The sequence below is a fragment of the Nilaparvata lugens genome, chromosome 2, assembly GCF_014356525.2.
Source record: "Nilaparvata lugens isolate BPH chromosome 2, ASM1435652v1, whole genome shotgun sequence".
Classification (NCBI taxonomy): domain Eukaryota; kingdom Metazoa; phylum Arthropoda; class Insecta; order Hemiptera; family Delphacidae; genus Nilaparvata; species Nilaparvata lugens.
Window position 1 is genome coordinate 48,859,897 of NC_052505.1, and position 22,426 is coordinate 48,882,322.

General features: G+C 34.6%; 1 protein-coding gene across 3 annotated transcripts in view; it reads right to left on the reverse strand.

Annotated features, from left to right (window-relative positions):
* LOC111047904 (feline leukemia virus subgroup C receptor-related protein 2) overlaps positions 1–22,426 on the reverse strand; it is a 152,134-nt gene that overhangs the window by 53,806 nt on the left and 75,902 nt on the right. For 2 of the 3 annotated variants that reach the window (XM_039421394.1, XM_039421395.1), the window contains exon 2: positions 14,110–14,390. In XM_039421394.1, the coding sequence (XP_039277328.1) occupies positions 14,110–14,390 (281 nt within the window). Of the gene's footprint in view, positions 1–14,109; positions 14,611–22,426 lie in introns of those variants that run through there. The other variant, XM_039421393.1, reaches the window with a different exon arrangement.

Below are 22,426 nucleotides of genomic sequence, written 5' to 3' on the forward strand. Positions count from 1 at the left end.
GAATTTATTAGGTGGCTCGCTGTCGGTTTCTGCATTCGCCAAGCCTCTTGTCATCAATGACGTGCCTCTCTGATATTTTATCATACCATTTTTCATCCCCTTCCTCCCATCACCTGACTGCGATGAAATCACTCGTCAGAAACGAGACTTGACGTTGGTCGCGATAACTGTAGATTTATATGAAAATAAATTCATGCTTGATTCTGCTTTTTCATGATATAATTTGTTCTCTTGGAGTTTGCATGGATTGGAAAATCACAGTCATCACAAGTTATTTGTCCTTTGATAGCACAATTTTGCCGAATTTAGCCGTTGACATTCGTTTTTTTATCCTTCGAATAGGCAAGTTTCCTAGAAGATATGATGTGCATACCAGTGCCTGATGCGTGGCTATCGCACGATGTTATCAAGTAGGTCCAATATTTTTCAAATTCTTGGAAAATTGGATGAATTGGTTAAATGTATAGTACTAGTTAATAACTTGACTGGAGAATTCACGATTCAGAAGGGACAGAAGTTTGCAGCCACCTGGCAAGACGGTTAGGCAAACAAAACTTCTAGAGACTTATGAAGTTTATCCAAGAAGAATATTATTTTATTAAATTATTGCATCGTTGAGCCAAAAAATTCATCCAATTGAGAATGGAATTTCATGCACAATGCACACTTTTTGCCTTCATTGAATAGACTACCCATATCCAAAATGCACAATAATATGATCAACATTCCAGAAATTCCAGTAAGTAATGAATAACAAACGTAAATCTACGATCAGATTATATTTCCAAATATTCCAGCCTTTTACCTAACAGCGTTCAATGACGAAGCTCAACAGGATTAGAGATAGAAGCGCAGTTTTTTCAATTATTATGGAGAATGAAGAGATTACGATCAGTGGAACAAGAGAGAACATGACAAGCGATTAGAAAAATTGACAAGAGACAGAGAGACACACAGACTGGTACAAAATTCAATGGTTCACTTTGTATGCTAATGAATGTGAAATTCAATTATCGCCGGGTTTGGACGTTCAGCTACGAATGCTGTGCTTCTGCTAATTGATTTGTTTCCCAGTCGGGATTACTCGCTAACCACCGATAAATCGATATGATTCAAAATCACTGGCGAATGCCATCATTCTTCTCAAATACATTCTACTCAATGGGATTACTGATGACGTGTCCACGAAACTCGTGTCTATAGTCTATATTCGTCAATGAACACCGAATTTAAAGTACAGTACAAAGCAGTGCTTTATTAGCATTATCACAGAGGAATATAGCAGTCTACAAAGCAGGGCTTTATTAGTGTTATCATAGCAGTTATTATTATCAAAAGAAACAACCTGAAACTCATTCAAATATAGATAGAGACATAAAGTCAAAAAAGTATGAAAGATGTTAATCATATTATATTAAGCGAGCAATTTCTGTATATATATATATATATATATATATATATATATATTTATTTATTTATTCATTTATTTATTTATATGGTTATGTGGTTATATGGTTATATGGGTATATATTTATGTTCAACTGATCTCGAAAACGGCTCTAAAGATTTTCACGAAATTTGGAACATAATAAGTTTATGATATAAAAATTCGATTGCACTAGGTCTCATCCTTGGGAAAACTCGCTGAACGACATTAAAAGGATAATTCATCCTTGGCTGAAGCAGCTGAGACTTTCGTCGTCTGTGGATAGTAAAAAAGTAAATGAGCGAGTGAGTATGTGAAAAATAAAAAAAAAAAACATCCCAGAAATTCATAAGATGACGTATAGCCAGCTGTGAAATTTAAACACGACCATTTTAGAGAATTGTGTTCTGTTTATCAATAAATAAAAATAACGAGCGAAGCTCGGTGCCCCGATATTGATACTTATCTTGTGAGAAATTATGTTTATTATACAAAGTGTGAAATTTAAAACACAACCTGTTGCTCATTAGCTTGTACGTATTTTGAATATATTCGTATGGTCAGGGGGAAAAACATAGTACTATCCTCACTAAAAAAGAGTGGTCAAGAAAAATTAAAATTATATGCTTGCCAGTTGAATAGCTTTGTCAAAAATTTAAAACAAAGTTACATGAGAAACACATATAAACACAGATTTCAGATCGGTACTTCCAAGTCACTCAGCCACTGGAGAACATCTGTGCTAGGAGTAAGGAGACCTGAGTCCCAGTTGGGAACCTATATAGTAGGCATTCGTCGGTAATATTCATTTTGGAAATGCCTATATTTGTGTGAAACTGGTTAAATACTGTTTCTTATGTTGGTTCAACTAGTGATGGAGTGGGTATGACTATTTATTTATTCTTTGTGCATAACAGTTGAAATAGTGATGGTCAAGCATTTACGTTTGAACGTTGTTTTTACGTTGGAATATGCTACAGGAACTTTCTGTAACGATCCCCCGATCCGTCTAGCCTTGACTTGTTTCTGTAAGGCAACTTGAAGAATTTTTTTGGAGCAATACTTATAAACTACCGACAACAATTGAAGATAAACATTACTAATGCTATTCATGGAATAGACAGATAGAAGATGGGAAGAGTAGACAGGAACAAGGTGAAACAAGTCCTTTGAAATGGATGGACAACGTTTTCAACATCTGCTGTTATTTCGTCATTCAAATCTATGTCAATAAATTGTTATTTACACACTGAACTCATAGTTGAGTTCTGTTTCGAATTGAACACTATATAGTCATACAGCCAAATTTTATTCAATGTATAATCGAAACAGTTTGCACACTACGTATCGTATTATGCCAGAATACTTTATTCGAGGACATTGACTAGAATTATTGTAGTGTCACAGTCGTTATAGAGAATTTCAAATTCTACAATTCTTTGAAATCCACTATGATTAACTAAGGTCCATAGTTGACATCAACAACAAAAATTGAACCTCGAAAATAAAAAACGTCCATGAAAATTTAAAGAATATTAAAAGTTCTCAATAATCGGTTATTGAGTAGATAATGATTTCAGATCTTATAAAATCATTAAATGTTAAAATGTTTACGAGTTTTGTTATCCTTTTATGATATTTATAATGAATACGAATATCAAAAATAGTATTTTGTTAATGGGGATAACTGAAACAGAGCAACATGATTGGATGTTAACTATCGAAGTTATTGCGAGAAGTAATCGCCAAAGATCAAGTAATTTCGAGAAGAAACAAAATGAGTAAGTTCTATGAGACGAAATTGTGATGGAAAATTTCAGTGTATGAAATTAATCTTCAAATTATCAGAGCTATTGAATTACTGAGACACATTTGTTATTATTAGAAACTTCAGCTAAAAGGCTTCTGGCTATTGGAAGATAAGACCCATGATTAATGGCCTCATTTCTCATGATTCACAAGAATCACCCAACCATGTATCCTTAGAGCCTGGACAATATCTATCTCCCTTCACAGGGAGTGTTGACAATAAAAGTAGCTGACCAGGCAAGAATTGCTAGAGCTCCCTTTTCAAGTGAATGTCAGTTGACACCCAAAAATTGCCGAAAGATGTTCGAATTGATCTCAATTGATACAGTTTACTGTATTAATTTCTTAACTTTATGCCAAGGGACCGATCAGATGGTGAATTGGCTGAATTTCCTTGATTTCTCTAATTTTATAGGAGCTAATATTTCATCCACCTCTCTTCTCTAGGAAAAAAATTATCTTAGTCTTTTTCTAATGTGGAAAATTTCATCATAATTCAATAAAGCCGCTAGTTCTCTAATATCTCATGGAATTCCTTTAGGCAGGTCTATTTTTATTTGCACTTTATTTTGTTTCTCCTATACAAATGTTGCAGTATTCCAACATAAATCATATTGAAAATGAATATTTTTTAATCTAGATTGGGTAAATTCTTGAGAGCAATAATTCTTTTGTATCAGTTAACTTTGAAACGTAGAGATATTAGGCAATTGGTGGACATGATTCTGGATAATATACATTTTCCGCTGATATACATGATTCTGTATTGATATTTTCCTATCTTTGAATGTCTATCAGTATTTGAATACTAGGACACTCAATGGAATGTGGAGTTCAGTTGCACAAAACGCATTTCTAGAGGATTTTTTTAAAAGCATGATCAAATGAGTTAATAAGATTTCAGATTAACTAAAGTAGGAATCCAATCATCGAAACTCCGATCATCCAAATATTTTTTAGAAGGTATTGCAGAATTTCCACGTATTTCAGATATGTTCAAAAAGCATTAACACTAATTTGTTAAAGCAAAGTCCAATTCATACAGTGATAAATTCAATTAACCGGTTATAAATAAAGTGAATATACTACATATTCTTCCATGGAGTTTTTTTTTAATTAGACGTTTTTTCAATGAAACCTCCAATTATTCGAATATTTGATTAACCGAATTGGGTCTGGTTCCAATTAATTCAGGTGATTGAAGAGTTGCTAAGCCCTATGCATATTCCATATTCAAATAGAAAAGTAGTATCGTGTTTAATATCAAAGAAGCTTTAATTGAAAAAATAAAGACAATTGATTTTAGTTAATTTTCCAAATTCCAAACAATGTCTTTGCTGTACAAGAATGACAATTCATAGGACTTGGCTTTACTAAACTAAAGTTTAGCTTGGCTTTGCATTTGCATAACCCCGTTCCTGAATCGATCCACTCACAACTTTTCTTTTCGAATATCACAACAAAAGACGCCACATTGGACGTTAGTTCTCTTATCAGCACTCTCCACTTGCAATTTTATGGAGTTTTCAGTTGGGCTGATGATGTGCGCGCAACGAAACTCACCTCTTGTCGGTTAAGTGGCGCGGCGTCGGTTGTTCACTTTTCAGCAGTCAACCGCGTAAAATTGAACCCAACTTCATCCAACTTGCACGGGTTATGACATAGCTGAATAGAAAAGTACGTCCTTTACAAGTCGAGTGAATATTGCAACGATTGTTAAAAGGCAGTTATTCCAGAACCTGTTCTATTGGTTAAAATCACTAGGAACATAAAAATGGCGCTCTATACAGGTATGAAACAAGGGTACCGGAAAAATTACTGGATTGGAATTAGTGTTCTATAGAGCAGTTGACTTCAATTTTGTCGAAAATAAAAGGATGATGTTACAAAAATTGATAAGAGCTGTATGACAATGAATTTTTCAATATACATTATTCGAGTGTAGCCAATGCTATAGAAGATGATGAATCATGAGTACATGAATTGTACACGATTCATACTTCATCAACAGTGATAGAAAAAGTGATGCGATAACTGAAAAACTCAATTAGTAATTAAAAAATCAATTTAGTGAGTTGTTGTGGTCACACTGTGAGAATCAGGAATAGTTCATGATGAATCATGGATAGCTCCATTCAATATGTTCCATGAAGAATCAGGAGAATTACTTGAAGTCGGATATATTTATTGTTGATGTTTACAATGAATCATGGATGATTTATTGATTTCTATACGGAGAATAAGGAAAATCACTTCAAGATGAAGTGGTAAATTTGTTATATCCATCTTCACTTTGATACAAAAATTCACATTTACATGAGATATATTGATATTTTGAAATAGATATTTAATAGATGATTTATTGATTTCTATACGGAGAATAAGGAAAATCACTTCAAGATGAAGTGGTAAATTTGTTATATCCATCTTCACTTTGATACAAAAATTCACATTTACATGAGATAAATTGATATTTTGGAATAGATATTTAATGGAAAAATTTCTATGTTCACTGTGATCTATGATTAACATGAAATGCTTTTTTGTCTAAGTTATTCATTACCAAATCCAATCTAAAACAATGAACTTACAAACGAAACATATACAACGAAACTTCCATTCATGATGAAGGGGAAATAAGTACACAGAATAAGAGAAATTAGTCTTTATTGAGAATATTGTTCGACTCTATCCTCATCACAAAAAAGGATATTCAAAAGAAACATAGTGCCTTTGAAAGAGTCCTTATAATTACGTTGTGAAAGCCATAAAATAATGATACCTATAAGACGTCTTTATATGAATCATTTCAATTAGGATACAGAATATAATAAAGTTGAACATGACTTTGAACTAAAATGCAGAATCCAGTTTCATTTAGAGGTCGGAAAGACCTCTATTCAATTGTTCCGGAGCGCAACCAACAAAGTAATAATAGCCAGAATGATCGCCAACGTTCGTAACGGACAGGCACCCTTAAGAAGGAGAAGAAGTTTCATTTGTTTAGCAAACTATTGTCATAAAGCAGCCAATTTTACTTTCCTTGCCCTATTACCATAGGTAAGGAAAGTATTGCTTTCCAAAAAAATTAAGGTACCCCAATTTCTAAATTTCTGTACGTTTCAAGGTCCCCTGAGTCCAAAAAAGCTGTTTTTGGGTATTGGTCTGTATGTGTGTGTGTGTGTGTGTGTGTGTGTGTGTGTGTGTGTGTGTGTGTGTGTGTGTGTGTGTGTGGTGTGTGTGTGTGTTGTGTGTGTGTGTGTATGTGCGTCTGTGTACACGATATCTCATCTTCCAATTAACGGAATGACTTGAAATTTGGAACTTAAGGTCCTTACAATATAAGGATCCGACACGAACAATTTCGAACAAATCCAATTCAAGATGGCGGCTAAAATGGCGAAAATGTAGTCAAAAACAGGGTTTTTCGCGATTTTCTCGAAAACTTCTCCAACGATTTTGATTAAATTTATACCTAAAATAGTCATTGATAAGCTCTATCAACTGCCACTAGTCCCATATCTGTAAAAATTCCAGGAGCTTCGCCCCATCAATGCAAAGTGTGATTTTGGATTCCCAATTATCAGGCTTCAGATACAATTTGAACAAAAAATTTCAAGTGGAATAGATTGAGCATAAAAATATCTACAATTAATGTTCATTCTTGTGGGAAAATCCCTGTTCCTTTTGAGAAAAGTTTTCTCGATTAATTTTTATCCTTGTAGAGAAATTATTATCATTTATAGTAAGTTTTCCTTGCTTGGTTTTCATACTATAGAGTGGCCCAGTATTTTAACTTTTCTTAGCAGTTTCTGACTTGCTGTAATACCTAGTAGGAAAATTCCAATCATTTCCTTGAGAACTCAGGTACAGCTTGAGTTCGTCCTTGTCGAAGTTGGTAGACTGCGACGTCCTTTCTCTTTCTTTCTCTTCACTTTCCCTATTCTAAAATCCTTCTAGCTCTCAGGTACAGCTTGAGGACTTCCTCGCCGAAGTTTCTAGACTGCGGCATCCTTTCTCTTTCTTTCTCTTAATTCTTCCTGTGTTAAAATCCTTCCTGATCTCAGTTCCAGATTCGAGATCGTCCTAGTCGCGGGTTTTCAGACCCGCGAATCCTTTCTAAAATTCTTAGAACCTGTCTTCTTTAATAGCAAATATTATTTGCTGGCTTTACCTGTGGAAAATTCACGAATTTTCCCGTGATCTCAGTTGCAAATTAGAGATCGTTCTTGTGGTAGTCCTTAGACTGGCAATTACTTGGAAAAGTCTATTGAAATCTTTTCCTGAATTAGGAGTCTCTGACTCGATATTTTCCTTGTGGAAAATCCTGGAAAAATCCTTTCCTACCCTGACAACGACAGACTGTTGTCTTCCCGATATTATTCTACAGACTGTGTCTGTGAAAAATCTTTTCTATCCTCTCATAATAGTCGACATACTGACTATTAATTTAAAAGCGTTTCGGACGATTGAGAGTGATTCCCATACCCTTAAGGGCAGTCACAGATTGGCCCTTATAACCGGCGCGCAGTCATCAGATTAGCGCGGAAATCCTGTTTAGCAGTTTCAGAATTGCTGAAAATCCTTTCGCAGCTGCAGGCTCGCGATTCAGAAATCCTACACCTAAAACCTTATTCTCCAAATTTTAATTACCACATAATTGAAATTGATATACTGTATTTCGCTAGCAGGTCCAGCCTGCTGAGAGCTAGAGCGCAATTCTCAGATTGCGGATTATTGAGCAGATATTTATTTGCTGTAGAGAATAATAATCTTATTATTGATTCTCTGTTCCCTATACCCTATACCGTATACCTCATACCCTGCACCCTATTCTCTATAGCTTACACCCTATACCGTGCCCTATTTAACTACATTTTAAATACTACTAATAACTCCATAGTTCCGTCATACCTTTACCCCATAGCTCTCACCTTAAACCTCATAGAAAAACCACGTCCCGGGCTTGCAGGTACAGCTTGCTCGCCGTCAATTCGCAGTTGGTTCAGATTGCGTACTACCTTTATAAATAGAATTATTGGTAGGGATCTGATAGTCAGATCCGTCTCCTTGTATAGGGTTATCTTAATCTCCCTTAACACCCACCCTGTATTCCAAAGGCCGAGGGCCGAATCGGCCAGCAACGGCACGGGCAAACACTCTTCCCCTGAAAGTAAAAATCTCGCGAAAGAAGCAGAGGGTAAAGAATCAGGATAGAGGGAGAAGTGTAGGTCCGGTATCTCCACCTGTCAGTACGGCTACTGACCCCGACCCATATCCGACTGTAGCTAGTCCGCGTTGTAGCAATACTTCGCAATTATTAGGAAACCTAGAGGGTGGAATAGGTCATTCTAATAATATTCAAAAGAAACATAGTGCCTTTGAAAGAGTCCTTATAATTACGTTGTGAAAGCCATAAAATAATGATACCTATAAGACGTCTTTATATGAATCATTTCAATTAGTATACAGAATATAATAAAGTTGAACATGACTTTGAACTAAAATGCAGAATCCAGTTTCATTTAGAGGTCGGAAAGACCTCTATTCAATTGTTCCGGAGCGCAACCAACAAAGTAATAATAGCCAGAATGATCGCCAACGTTCGTAACGGACAGGCACCCTTAAGAAGGAGAAGAAGTTTTATTTGTTTAGCAAACTATTGTCATAAAGCAGCCAATTTTACTTTCCTTGCCCTATTACCATAGGTAAGGAAAGTATTGCTTTCCAAAAAAATTAAGGTACCCCAATTTCTAAATTTCTATACGTTTCAAGGTCCCCTGAGTCCAAAAAAGCTGTTTTTGGGTATTGGTCTGTATGTGTGTGAGTGTGTGTGTGTGTGTGTGTGTGTGTGTGTGTGTGTGTGTGTGTGTGTGTGTGTTTGTGTGAGTGCATGTGCGTCTGTGTATACGATATCTCATCTTCCAATTAACGGAATGACTTGAAATTTGGAACTTAAGGTCCTTACAATATAAGGATCCGACACGAACAATTTCGAACAAATCCAATTCAAGATGGCGGCTAAAATGGCGAAAATGTAGTCAAAAACAGGGTTTTTCGCGATTTTCTCGGAAACGGCTCCAACGATTTTGATTAAATTTATACCTAAAATAGTCATTGATAAGCTCTATCAACTGCCACTAGTCCCATATCTGTAAAAATTTCAGGAGCTTCGACCCATCAATGCGAAGTGTGATTTAGGATTCCCAATTATCAGGCTTCTGATACAATTTGAACAAAAAATTTCAAGTGGAATAGATTGAGCATAAAAATATCTACAATTAATGTTCAGTGACATTTCCACCTCAAATTGAAAATAAGCTCGAAATTCGAGAAAATGTATTTATTCAATAATGCAAACTGTTGGCAATTGTTGATTCTATTAAATCATTAACTATGAAGAGATAGCAGACTTCGTGTGTCTCCAGCGTTATTGCCCTGTCACCAGCTGGCTCAAATCTTTGAATAGTAGACTTGAGATGCGCGGGAACACTAGCGTCAGGTGATCAATTTTCATAACGGCAAGGAAAGTTGTGTGAGTGCGCCACACCAGATTTTTACTATTATTCTGGTATTCTCTGAACAAAGATGATGTTCGTAGACTTTCGTAGACTTTGTTCACTGTCAATTTTCGTTCAACAAAATCAGATCACATTCAAGGATCGAAACGATTACGATTTAACATCCTTAAAGCTATTCATATGACGTAAATTTTAAACAGTATCACATCATAGATTCAATGGTTATTATTGATTCTTACAGCTTCTGGATGACATCAATGAGGACAAAGCATTCACTTCTAAATGTTTAGACCAATTCACTGTAATTTCTGCATTGAGTAGTAGGAATGATTAAAAATTAGAAGAATAGGTATAAATAGAATCTTTGTAACTCGTGCATCATCATGAATCTGTAGGATTTCAAATTGAGATGAATGATGTCTAGTACAGGAAATAAATAAGAGAAGTGGATCACATGTTTCTTTCTCAGTAGTTAGCAATGGATCATATTGTGGTGATTGAATAAATTATACTACAGCAATAATATTATTGCAAATTTACTAGAGCAATGTGCTCGCTTCCATCAATTTGATAAATTCCTCCTAGAATTTGATAATACATCAAAATAGAAAAACGCAGAGCACAGTCGATTGAGTTATCGTTGATACGTGCGTAATTCGTAATTTTCAATGACATCTGTAGTAAGCCTATTCGAATAATGATTTATTTTTCCAAGACCAAACAATAGACCTACATTTCATAAGTTACAGCATTATAAAGTAATTGATAAATATATAATTCGAACCGATGGTTTTTAATCCAGTAGGTCAAATACTAATAATTATTGATAAGAGTTCATAACATCCTCGTTCATTGATAATGACAGCCAAAATTGAATTAATAAGTGCTCAATATCTAGTGACTTTTGAACTTGAACCCTCAAGTGTTATTCATTCATGCAAGTCTGATAAAAATCGGAAACTTCCATTTTTACGGTTCAGATTCTTCAAAGACCATTTTATTTGTTTCCGTGAAGTGACAAGAATATTATCAAGTTATCAGAAATTGATTTATTTTCTTTATTATTATAGAAATAGCTATTTCACTTTTTAATTTTTTCAGATGAACTGTATTAATTTTAGCACTCATGCCATTTTCATGTGTCATGTGGGCCGGTTTCCGAGCTCGGGATCTATAAGTTCTGGACTTACATAGTCCAGGACTAAAGTAAGAGTTCGGGTCTAAATCGACTTTCTGAGTCACGGGTTAATCTTCCAAACTCCGGGGTCTATTAAGTTCTCGACTTATTTGAGTCCAAGACTTGAAGAAATAATCATTTCTCATCATAATAATTTCTCATTATCAAGTCCACAATCTAATATTGAGTTATAATTATTATGTTATATGTTCGTGTATTTACGGTTTGAGTTTGGGTGTTCAGCAATTGATAATTTTTGTATGGTATTATTCCCGGATATGTTTTTAGAATCTCGTTTGAAAATTTCTACGTATCTGTCAGATTTATATTCATATGTGTATTTGTGCTAAGCAAGTTAGCATTCTTCCAAATTTGTAAGAATTAACTCTACGAAGTAAATCTTGATTTGATTTCAAATGTATACTGTTGCATAGAAGCGTCGATGTACTGTTATATGCGTCAAAGCGTAAATTCAATCCTTGATTTCAGTTGTTAGGATCAATAATGCCTACTGGTGAACTAAGATCTATTTTTGAGCTATTCTAAAGTAATTCCAAGTACGGTACATAGAGATATATAAAAACTACTACAACAATGGTATTGAATATTATGTATACTGTATAATATTCAAGTATGAGACATTAATAACTTTTCATGAAAACTTGTAGTTATTGTCAATAATCAAATTAGTGATTTTAAGAATATCATTGCTGAAATTCGGATATCAAGAATATGGTCATGTTATATGAATTCTCTAATAATTTAATCATATCATTGTCTCTCACATTGATAAGAGGGTAAAGTTATGGATAAATTAGATATTTCGCTTGTGTTAGGAGCAGTTAGTTTTATTTATAATACTCATTCCATGGAGTGGAGCAGTTTGAAATGAAGTTTCTGTTACAGTGTGACTTGAGAGTTATATCATCAATATTATATAAAGCACCAAATTTTTAATCAATCAAGAGAGAATATTCATTTTTTCGGGAGAGAATGAGACAAGAGGTAATTTTAGGAATACGTCATTCATACTTTTTACTCCGATTACATCATGCATTATCAATATTCATCTACCGATTGTATGATTGATAGGTATTGAATGATGCTTTGTTCCATGCAAATAGCAACGCACTCAATGATTGAAATGACAGCTCTCAGGAATCAGCTCAGAAATAGGAGAGAGAGTAGAAATGAAGTTTGAGGGTTTCCAACGGAAAAAAATGTTCATAATATCAGAAGACATCAGTTCAGTTATCGTGGGATTACTTCACATTCACAAGCAAAACGTAAGCTAGCGTTCAGAAAAACTGAGTTCTGAATAAAGGAATTGTTCTCTGTTTTTAAGGTCTACAGCTTGTAATGTAATTTTGATTTATGTCAATCTGAAAATAAAGCTCAAGAAGATTAGTTTTATTGTAGTTTCCTGCACACGGATACGAATTGTAGTCGGAGTTGAGTATGAAGAGCAATAGAGCATTATTTTCTTTTGAGAATTCCCATAATTTATTATTGTAATCGCAGAGTAATGTGCGCGAGAACGTTCTTAGTGATGCATCATGCATTACAAAACTACAAATAGTAGTAGCAGTGAACTTTGTGTTCAGATGGCATCTTCAATCCACAATCCTGTTCAATTTGATGTAGACAGGGCGATTTCAAGTGAACACTGATAATGAATACGGTTATAGGAGAAAAAATTATAATCAGATGGATTTGAGATGAGTTTCATAATAGCTAGAGAAGTTTTGATATTTCAACTATTTAATCTTCGATCATTCAACTTCTTTTGGGTTTAATTGTTGAGAATGATCATGAGAAACGATCAGTTGCATGAACGTCTTCCAGAGTCTGAAAACTTTTGGAATAGGTACAGAACGATGAACAAACTTTGATCACTCTCACATCTTCACAGTCTAAATCATATCATTCTGGAGTGAATTCCACACTTGTAAGCTTTTTCAATCAATTTTATAGGAATTGGCTACGTTTTGATATTTTGAGCCGTAACACTCATCAATCAAAACTTCATTCATCTCAGGCTGTTTCATTTCTATTGACACGTTCTACCGAGACTAGGCCTACTATTAGAAGCTTAAATTTGTTGAAAATGTTAAGTTTCTTCAATTATTCTATTGTTATCAAGAATTACGTAGACCTAGTTTTTCAAATTGTAAGGACCATTTAGTTATAATCAATGTACATAGAATACCTATATTAAAATACTAGTATTTTAGGTACCTACATTGGTTATAATAATCAATTATAGATACTAATAATATCACTATGCATTCATTATAGTTGTACGTCTACAGCTGACAGGCAGTTTTTTTCCTATAATGATTTTATTTATCCTCATAATAATGTTCCAGGTCTTGTTAGACCTATTACAATACAAATTGTAAATATATATTGCAGCGATTGAACGAGAGACAGATCAATCACTTACGGCTACTTATCATAACCATCGCCATAATTAAACAAAGGTATGAGAGAAGAATAGAATGTATCGATAGTTATCATTATCGAAAGTAAAGCAAAAGTATGAAAGTACTGATTTTCTGTAAATAAACCTGAACTTGATATTAAAACTTTATACACAAAACATGAGGTTTCTGCCTGTGCTCAAGTGAAGACTCTACATGAATGTCTTTCTAGTTGGCTTCCACTGAAATTTTCATTTCAAAGAAAAATGAAAACCTACATGGTTTTACCTAATCTTGAAATTCTCAACAATTGAATCAAGTTTATTTATCAAGTCATAGATGATTGAGCTCACAAACGAAATGTGAAACACCTACTATTACCAGTTTTGATTTCACTTGAACTAACTCAATTTCAAGACTTAGAACAGATTTAACGTTCTACAAGAATTCTATAATATATTGAGTAATATATTATACGTTGGATTCTTCTTTATTAAATAATCTTATTACAGAACTATAGTTTCATTTTGTAATCACATCACAAAGTATAGCTGGAGATGTGTTGGTCCTTACATAGAGCAATCAGAGTATTCAATGGACTGAAATTGATTAACTTTCTTCTTGTAATAGCTCGTTGTTACGCAGCAGCTTCTTGCACAACTGGAATTGCTCGTTGTACACTGCAACTTTGCTTCTTGAACAAATAATAAAATCTAGTAGATGAAATTGTAAATGTTAAGATTGTGCACTCACCCATTTGTCCAGCAACCAGGAGCCGGGAAATATGAGCGGTATGTAGGAGACCATGTAGATGATGGAGGTCCAGTCGACGAGCGTGCTTTCGACGTCGTAGTACTTCATGACAACGTTGGCAATGATGGCGTACTGTATCCACTGCATGGCGTTGGACATGGAGTAGAAGACGAACAGGCCAAGCATCAGCCATCGGCGACCGTAGACGCGACATTCCACCTCCTGGTGCGTCGGAACGGCGGCTGACTGCTCGACGATCGCCTCCTTGTGTCCCGGTAGACCTGCGTAATCAGCAGACATCGTTCAGCTCACAACAAACTCAATTCAAGTCGACATGCACCTCAAACTCAACTATTTCAATTTCTAATTTAACTTTAGAGTTGGAATCGCGCGCGAATTGTTGGAGGCTTGACGCACGCACGCACCGATTCCCGCACGTGCGAGTAGTCTCGCAGATGCCGACTGAATTGCGACCGAGAGCGGAGAGCGGAGTCTGAGCAACAAGCAGCAGGGATATCAGTAGTCGCCTTATCAGGCGCAAGCGTACCAACTCCAAACCTCTCTATCATTCCCTCTCTCGCCTTCACAGCACCCAATTCCCCATCTTCACAGACTCCATTCCACAGCAATCATCAGCCGATTTCCACCCACCTTTCCATTTTCCCGATTATCAAACGAATGCATTCCATCTCGTTCTTACCATATCTATAGTACTCATACTTCATATTCCATCATACTGTACACTCCTTGCACCTTCATTTTCTCACTCTCTATGCACCTACTCACACACATCCTCACTCTCGCTCTCTCTCTATTTTTCTCACTCTTAGACTATGATTCTCCAAACTCTTCCTTTATATCTCATCAAACTGCACCGTGCACCACTTCGTTCATTCTCCCTTCCTTCCTCTTCACTATAATTATATCTTTCCCAGTCACACTTCATATTCCTACATACTACTCCTAGCAAACACCACGAGGAAATTAATCTCTAAATACATATTGATTTCCGTTAACAAACAGTCTGGCTGAGGCTTAACGTCACTAGTTGTATTTGAGCATATCAACAAGTACCATTGCAATGATAATGGAGATGCCTTTGATTGAGAATGTATGGGTAGCTGAGCAATCAATGTATTTCGGTATCAGTTCAAGCCACTCTCTATGATCCTAATTTTACTATTGTTATAGGTTCCAACAGGTATCTATTGTTCAGTATTATAGAATAGAATAGAATATTGCTACCTTCATTTTGACCTAGGAGGGAGGAGTAAAGGGTGCAGCCGGCTTTCTCTTACTCTCAACTTTCCAATATAACACCAAATTAGCTAAACTAATCAAATCTAATTGAGGAGGAAATATAAAACATTACAAGCAAAGTTGATTGAAGAAGGTAATTGAATTACAAATAACCGTAAAGAAATGAAACTATATCATTAAAATGAAAGTGGAAATGGAAATTGAGAACTCAAAACAATACAGTGTTGAAAAAGGAGAAGTAGAAAAGAGGAAGAAGATTGAGAGACATAGTAGAGTGTGAATTGCTTTGAGGAAGAAAAAAAACGAAAACTTGCTAATGAATCCTAAGCTAGGTCCAGCCATCTACACCACCCGTGATCCAATATATATATATACGAAAGAGCTCATTGAACTTGACTGTTCTATGAGTTGGAACAGCCAGCAGATAGAAAAAATGCCGGAAATGATAGATATCTAGAGTGCGTCATGTTCCATGTTTGAATCATTGGTCCATTTTCAGAAACAAATAAAATATACATGATTAATGGATATGTGATTGATGTATCCAATTCATTCATCATGAACTCCTACTATGAACACAATAATCCATTCTACATGTATTTATCCCTTCGAAAATTAAATTCATCTATAAGTTTTAATATTATATAAATTCCAGTATCCGATACTGGATGTTATTCAATTACCTTTTTGGTGTGGGCTACTCTTATTTATATGGGATTGAAAATCAAAGTACTTTTTCCGAAAAAAGTTTTATTCACGACATGTTTCAACATATTAATGCCACTTTCAAGTGAGTGAATCGAAATCACTTGGAAATCCTCTACTATTAAACGAGCAATTTCTGTTTTGATGTTTATTTGTTTATGTGTCTGTGACCGGATCTCGAAAACGGCTCTAACGATTCCCCCGAAATTTGGAACAAAGTAGGTTTATATTATGAAAATCCGATTGCACTAGGTCTCAACCCTGGGATAACTCGCTGAAGGACATTGAAGGGTCTGACGGTACATTTTGATACCAATAGAAATTTCATTAACTGAAATGAATTACAAGATCTCATACAGAATAGCAGAAATATCTGTCACCAATGGTGTTATCAATCAAAGATAAGACGATTACGACTAGAAAAGCCAAGATTATGGCTAACAATTTGAAATGAAAATCAATTTCTCAATTATTTAATAAAATAATAATATATTGTATGAATTTCAGGTTAGGTTCTATATGAACAACGCTTGTCGGCAATATCAATAACGACCAATCTGAACATCTTCAATTTAATTAGATACTCACTAGCAAAATAATTGCATCTAGGTAGCATTCATTAAAACGAGGACAAGAGGGTTTTGTAGACTAAGCATGCCAAATAAATGTTACATAAACGATTAAGAAAACACAAAAAGATTTATTGTATCATATAGCATGAACAAAAATTATTAAAAACAAAACAAAAAGATAAAGGAAATGGGATTTATTTTTATTGAGCGCATTAATACATACTACAGTCTGGGGATGTACCAATCATAATACAGTATTTACTCAGCGTTAAAAATTATTTAATTCAAAATCTCCACGTAGTCGTTATTAAAATTATAAAAATTTGTAAGTGTTGTAGAATACATAAAACATTGTAATTAGAATAAAATAAGAATTAAGGATAAAGATATGCAATTTTAAGATAGTAATATGCTCTAGAAATGCGGACTATTTGGCAGCACTAAATTGCATCATCGCGGATTATTTGAAATCCACCAATGAGAAGAGATATTTAAATTTTATGTAAATTAAAAAGTCGGAAGTATCGTCGAAAGAGAATAGGAGAAGACCAACAGCCCACTTGCTCGCCAGAGGTCACCATGAACACCCACCAATTATGAGAGCCTTAGACTGAACCCCTTATTGTACATTAATTAATTTTTGCAAAAGTTTAAGTTTTGATTTATGTAATTAAAAATATCTTCTTATAACTCAGTGATGTCACTGTATGACATGAGTCATTCAATTAAATATCCCCATTGGAGAGGACAACAGCAGCCCACCAGAAAAGGCTTAGGACATACGAGACGAATCCTGGCCATCATCAAAAATTTGTGAAAAGTCTACAGGTGAGTTCATAATTATTTAAGAGAATCCTCAGTGCTACAAAGTGATAAAATTTTCATAAAGCTAGCTCGTCAAGGGTATAACTTAAAAATCAAGCTTCATTCAAAGATAATTGTGCAAGTATTATTAATAAGGGAAAAGTCATATTTAGAATTCATAAGAGAATTGAATGTTAAATTCTATATCACTATTTGAAATTATTAAATATGCTCAGTTAATGTACATATATATCAGTATTATTATTTGCATAATAATAAGATTTATAGAAGCTCAAAGTTCATAAGATAAATTATTTATCTAACTTCCACTGACGGCCGAACCTATGCCTTGAGATTTTATATTTAAAGTATGAAATATTATTGAATTATCCTATATTATTGAAAATTTAAATTATGAAATTCTAATTTGATAAGCAGAAGCAAGTCAAATGATCGAGCTATAGAAATCTGTAAAATGTATGCTGATACAAAAATCATGAAAATTAATAATTGATGCTATTGAGCAGAATAAGAATTTTAATTGAGTGAGCTGTGATATTGGTTTAAACCAATCACTGAAATCAATTGAAATACTGAGTCTTAGCATTGAGTCGAAGTAGTATTACAGCTCTTTAACATCTATGATTGCGGAACTAGTCAAAGCAGCGGTAAAAAATTACCGATTGACAGAGCAGCAGCAGTTTGCAGTAACTGATAGCAGAGTTTGTTATAAGCTCCTCGAAGAGCTGGTAAGAATCATATGTTATTTTTATTTCAGCAGGTGTCAAAATACGTCCTTGGAAAAACAGCTGGAAATTTTGTCGTCTGTCGATACCGTAATGGAAGTGAGTGAGCGAGTGCATGTGTGGGTTATTCCTCAGCTGATCTCATGTGAAGAATAATCCTGCAAGAAAAACTTATTACTTTCCTTGCCCTATTACCATAGGTAAGAAAAGTATTGCTTTCCGAAAAAAATTAAGGTACCCAAATTTCTATACGTTTCAAGGTCCCCTGAGTCCAAAAAAGTGGTTTTTGGGTATTGGTCTGTATATGTGTGCGTGTAAAACAAGTTGAGACTTGGCCCTTCATCCAAAGAAATTACAGGGTTGCCAAATCGTGTAAAATTGCAACTTCCTCAAATTTCCAATTCAACGTCAGAATTGGATGTATAATATCATCTCCGATATCCTAGTAGTGCTGAAAAAGTTTCAGGGTTGAAGGATTAAAAGGAAATTTAACTTTTATGATAAAATTGGAAACATCGCGAAGATTTGTTTTTCTTTTAAATATCACTTCTCTCAGAATCATGTAGCGTCGTAATGAGTAATTATTTTATATCAAATGAACGGGGAGACTGTCTCCTTTCTATTGGTGTCTGGATCATTTTTATCCGACCCATAGTAATTAATAATTAGAAACTTTTTTGTTTCAAAAGATAAGTAGGTGGTGAAAGCGAGAAAGTTTCTCAGAAATAATTGAAATTATTTTTTCAATCGTCAAAAGTAGTCGGAAGATCGTATTTTGGTCTCAAAGGAAGTTCAAAGTTAGAAGAGTGGCTGCATGGTATGCATTGTGTACCAAATTGTAAGCTAAAGGCTGGCAATTTACAAGATTATTTGACTGAATTATTTTAAACGCAAGCAGCTGATTGCCTCTAGAAAGGCTGTAATGAAACACCGCTTGGATTATTCAAGGCGAGGTTGTCATTTTCACTATTTATGATCATCCGGCTTGCAGTTGCTGAATTTTTCAATCCTTCTGTATTTTGGATTTGTTGATCCCAGCTATTGATAGCATAAATGGCGGCACACCATCCAGCCGCTATCCTTGCCTTTGAAACTCCTGAGAGGCCAAAATACGTTATTCCGAGTACGTTTGACAATATTGGAAAAATAATTTCAATTATTTCTGAGAAACTTTATCTTTTGAAACAAAAAAGTTTCTAGCATGTCGAAAATTTCAAGTTTTCTGCTCCGAATGTCTCGACATTGACGAGCATAGTTATTGATTTAAACAAAAATATTTATGTGGAAAAGATTGAACATGAAAATCTCTACAATTAATGTTCAGGAACATTTTCACCTAAATTTGAAAATAAGCTTGGAATTTGAGAAAATGTGATTATTCAATTCAAACTGTTGATTCTATTAAATCATTCACTATGAAGAGATAGCAGACCTCGTGTGCCTCCAACGTTATTGTCATGTCACCAGCTGGCTCAGATCTTTGAATAGTAGACTTGAGATGCGCGTGAACACTAGCGTCAGTTGATCAATTCTCTTAACGGCAAGGAAAGCTGTGTGAGTGCGCCACCAGATTTTTTTATTTATTTCTCTTTTTTAGAAAACATGTTTACTTCAGAAAGTCCAAACTAGTAACTAGATGCTGTTAGTGTAGAATAGTACATAGTAAATTAACAAATATTGTAGCAAACATAGTACTGTATATCATTCTAAATCGAATTCATAGTATACCTATTTGTAATATTGATGGTGTGTTTGTTTTTTGAAGTGTGAATAAAATTTTTATTTTGATGAGTGATCGTAGCTTAACCTAGATTTTGATTTGGACTGTAGTATAAATGTTAAAAGGGACAGTTCTGGGCATAAGCCTGTTGTGCCTCCTCATATAACTGTAAAAATAATTGTACGACTGAGAAAATGAATAAATAAATATAAAATATAAATTCAATCTTTCGTTACAAATTTTCTATGCTTCTACACTCCTCGGTCCCCCGATATTGGCATCAAAATGTTGAAACATTTCGTGGATGAAAAGTTTCAAAGGAAGGATATTTTGATTGTTATTTATATGGGAAAGATTTGACGAAGCACATTTAGCGAGACGATTGTTCATAAACTAAAATTCAAATACAATAATTGGATTACAGTCGAGGATGATGGAATAGGTGTCACGGTAATTGAGTTTTTAGAAAGTTACAGGTCCTTGAAGCTTGAAAATCCCTATAAGCTTTCTCGTACATGAAGATTACAGGTCACTAAGCATCATAATAGCAAACATTGAAGAATTCATCGCAAGATGTCTATAGAACCAATAATATTTACATTATAAGCAACTTCGCCTTCAATAATTAATTCAAAGTTTAGGGATAATCAGCGGAGATTAATAAACAGAAAAAATAATACGAGAATTATCATTTCATTTTCTAGAATCTGAAACCAGAGAGAATAGGATATACGTGTGTTTTGGTTAAATTGAACTATTTCTGGAATATTGTTGAACAAGCTACTCAAATAATCCCGTAATGAGGATCACGCAAATGGAAATCGAAAGCGGAAACTGGTGGTCAAGAAAGGTTTGCAGACTTTACCACTAGACCACTAAACCACTAACCAAACACAATCAATTTCCAGCATCACTTGTGAGTGACAAGTGGTCATGTACTTTCAAAAGCATAGTAACCATTCCTGAGTTGAATACTGGGATGTGTATTTCAACCTCTCCAGAAGGCAACCATTAATAAGGCATTGAATCAATCAATAAGGTGGAACTGAATAAAATTGAATCTGAATACAATTCGAGAGGAAATATCTCGAGCAAACTTTAAAATCTGATTTTGCTGGAAGTTTTTGTTCACGAGTTTTTTCATCTGATTTGAAGAGGCTTATCAACGAAGCTGGTTGGAAATGACAAAGCTACAGTATAAAGAGCAGCTGATTGGCTATTGTGTTTCTACAGCAGAATAAGCCTATTCATAGATGCGAAGCGTTGTATTTTCACAAAGAACTTTCGTTTTTCAATAACAGCAAGATTACCTGCAGCAGGTCATCACGTAAGTTTCAGAATTAAACATTCTCCAGTGGAAAATAATTTTTTTCATCAGTTGTCAATGGAGGAATAGGTACAAAATAACGGAGAAATGATGTGATTAAAAATCTGGATAGTCCAGAGGTTGAATAAGGGATAAAAAGATTAATTGAAGAACGGAAATAAAATATGGGCTGTCAAACAAGTGATTGGACAAGACCCGTTATAACATTTCAATTTGATTTAAGATAAAAAACATATTTTTGGTATTAGATTTGATAAGAACCATTTTTTTAACGAGTAGCGACATCTTTTCAGTTGAAAAAAAATGAAAATTTTGAGTTTGATAAAACTTATTACAATAATCGAACTCAAGATGGTTGAGAGAAAAGTTAATAAAGATGACCACTAAGATTATTCAACCTTTTCATAATTTTTAAACATTCCAATTACATGAAATTCGGATATGTAAGCTTTTCAGGATTTCAGAAAGAAAGGATTGTCAAGAAAAATATAGTGTTCTGACAAGAATTGAAATCTTTAATACTCTTAATAGTGACATAGATGAAGAAGTCTAACCTAGGCAATTCGAGGAATAAGCTTTAGGATAATGCAATCGTTGCAGGAACGCTTGTCTACATTGCTCTAGTTCCGGTACAAATTAATGCCTTTGACGAGCCACCCCACCTACATGAACGTTTTCCAAACCATAGAATTCATTGCTAAACGAAAATGAATGCTGCACACTTTTCCCGCGTTGGCTGGCTTCAAATAAAGCTCCATTTTTCATACGATGAAGTGCGTCGGATTTAATGCTCTCCCACTCGTGCAATTTAATTTATTTACTGGCATCCGGACAAACGGGGTTTCGAAGGGAGGGAGGGGGTTCGGATTAGCAGGAGGAGGGGCACCATTGGTTCAATGGAGAGGGCGGAATGAGTTGGCTGTTGTTTGCTGCTTGCTCAATTGTTGGGTGTCTATACAAACAATGAGCGTCATAAGCAGTTAAATCTGTTCTTCATCCAATTGCTTCCTCACAGCTAACATGAAAAAATGGAAGTGGAGCAGGTTCAGTGGAGATAACTATGTTTTGTGACCCATTGAGTCACAATATTATTCATTGGCATTGGCAAGTTAATCTTTAAAAAAAGAATTAAATTCAATTATTTGGATGAGGGTTGAATAAAAGGATTTCTTAATTAAATGAG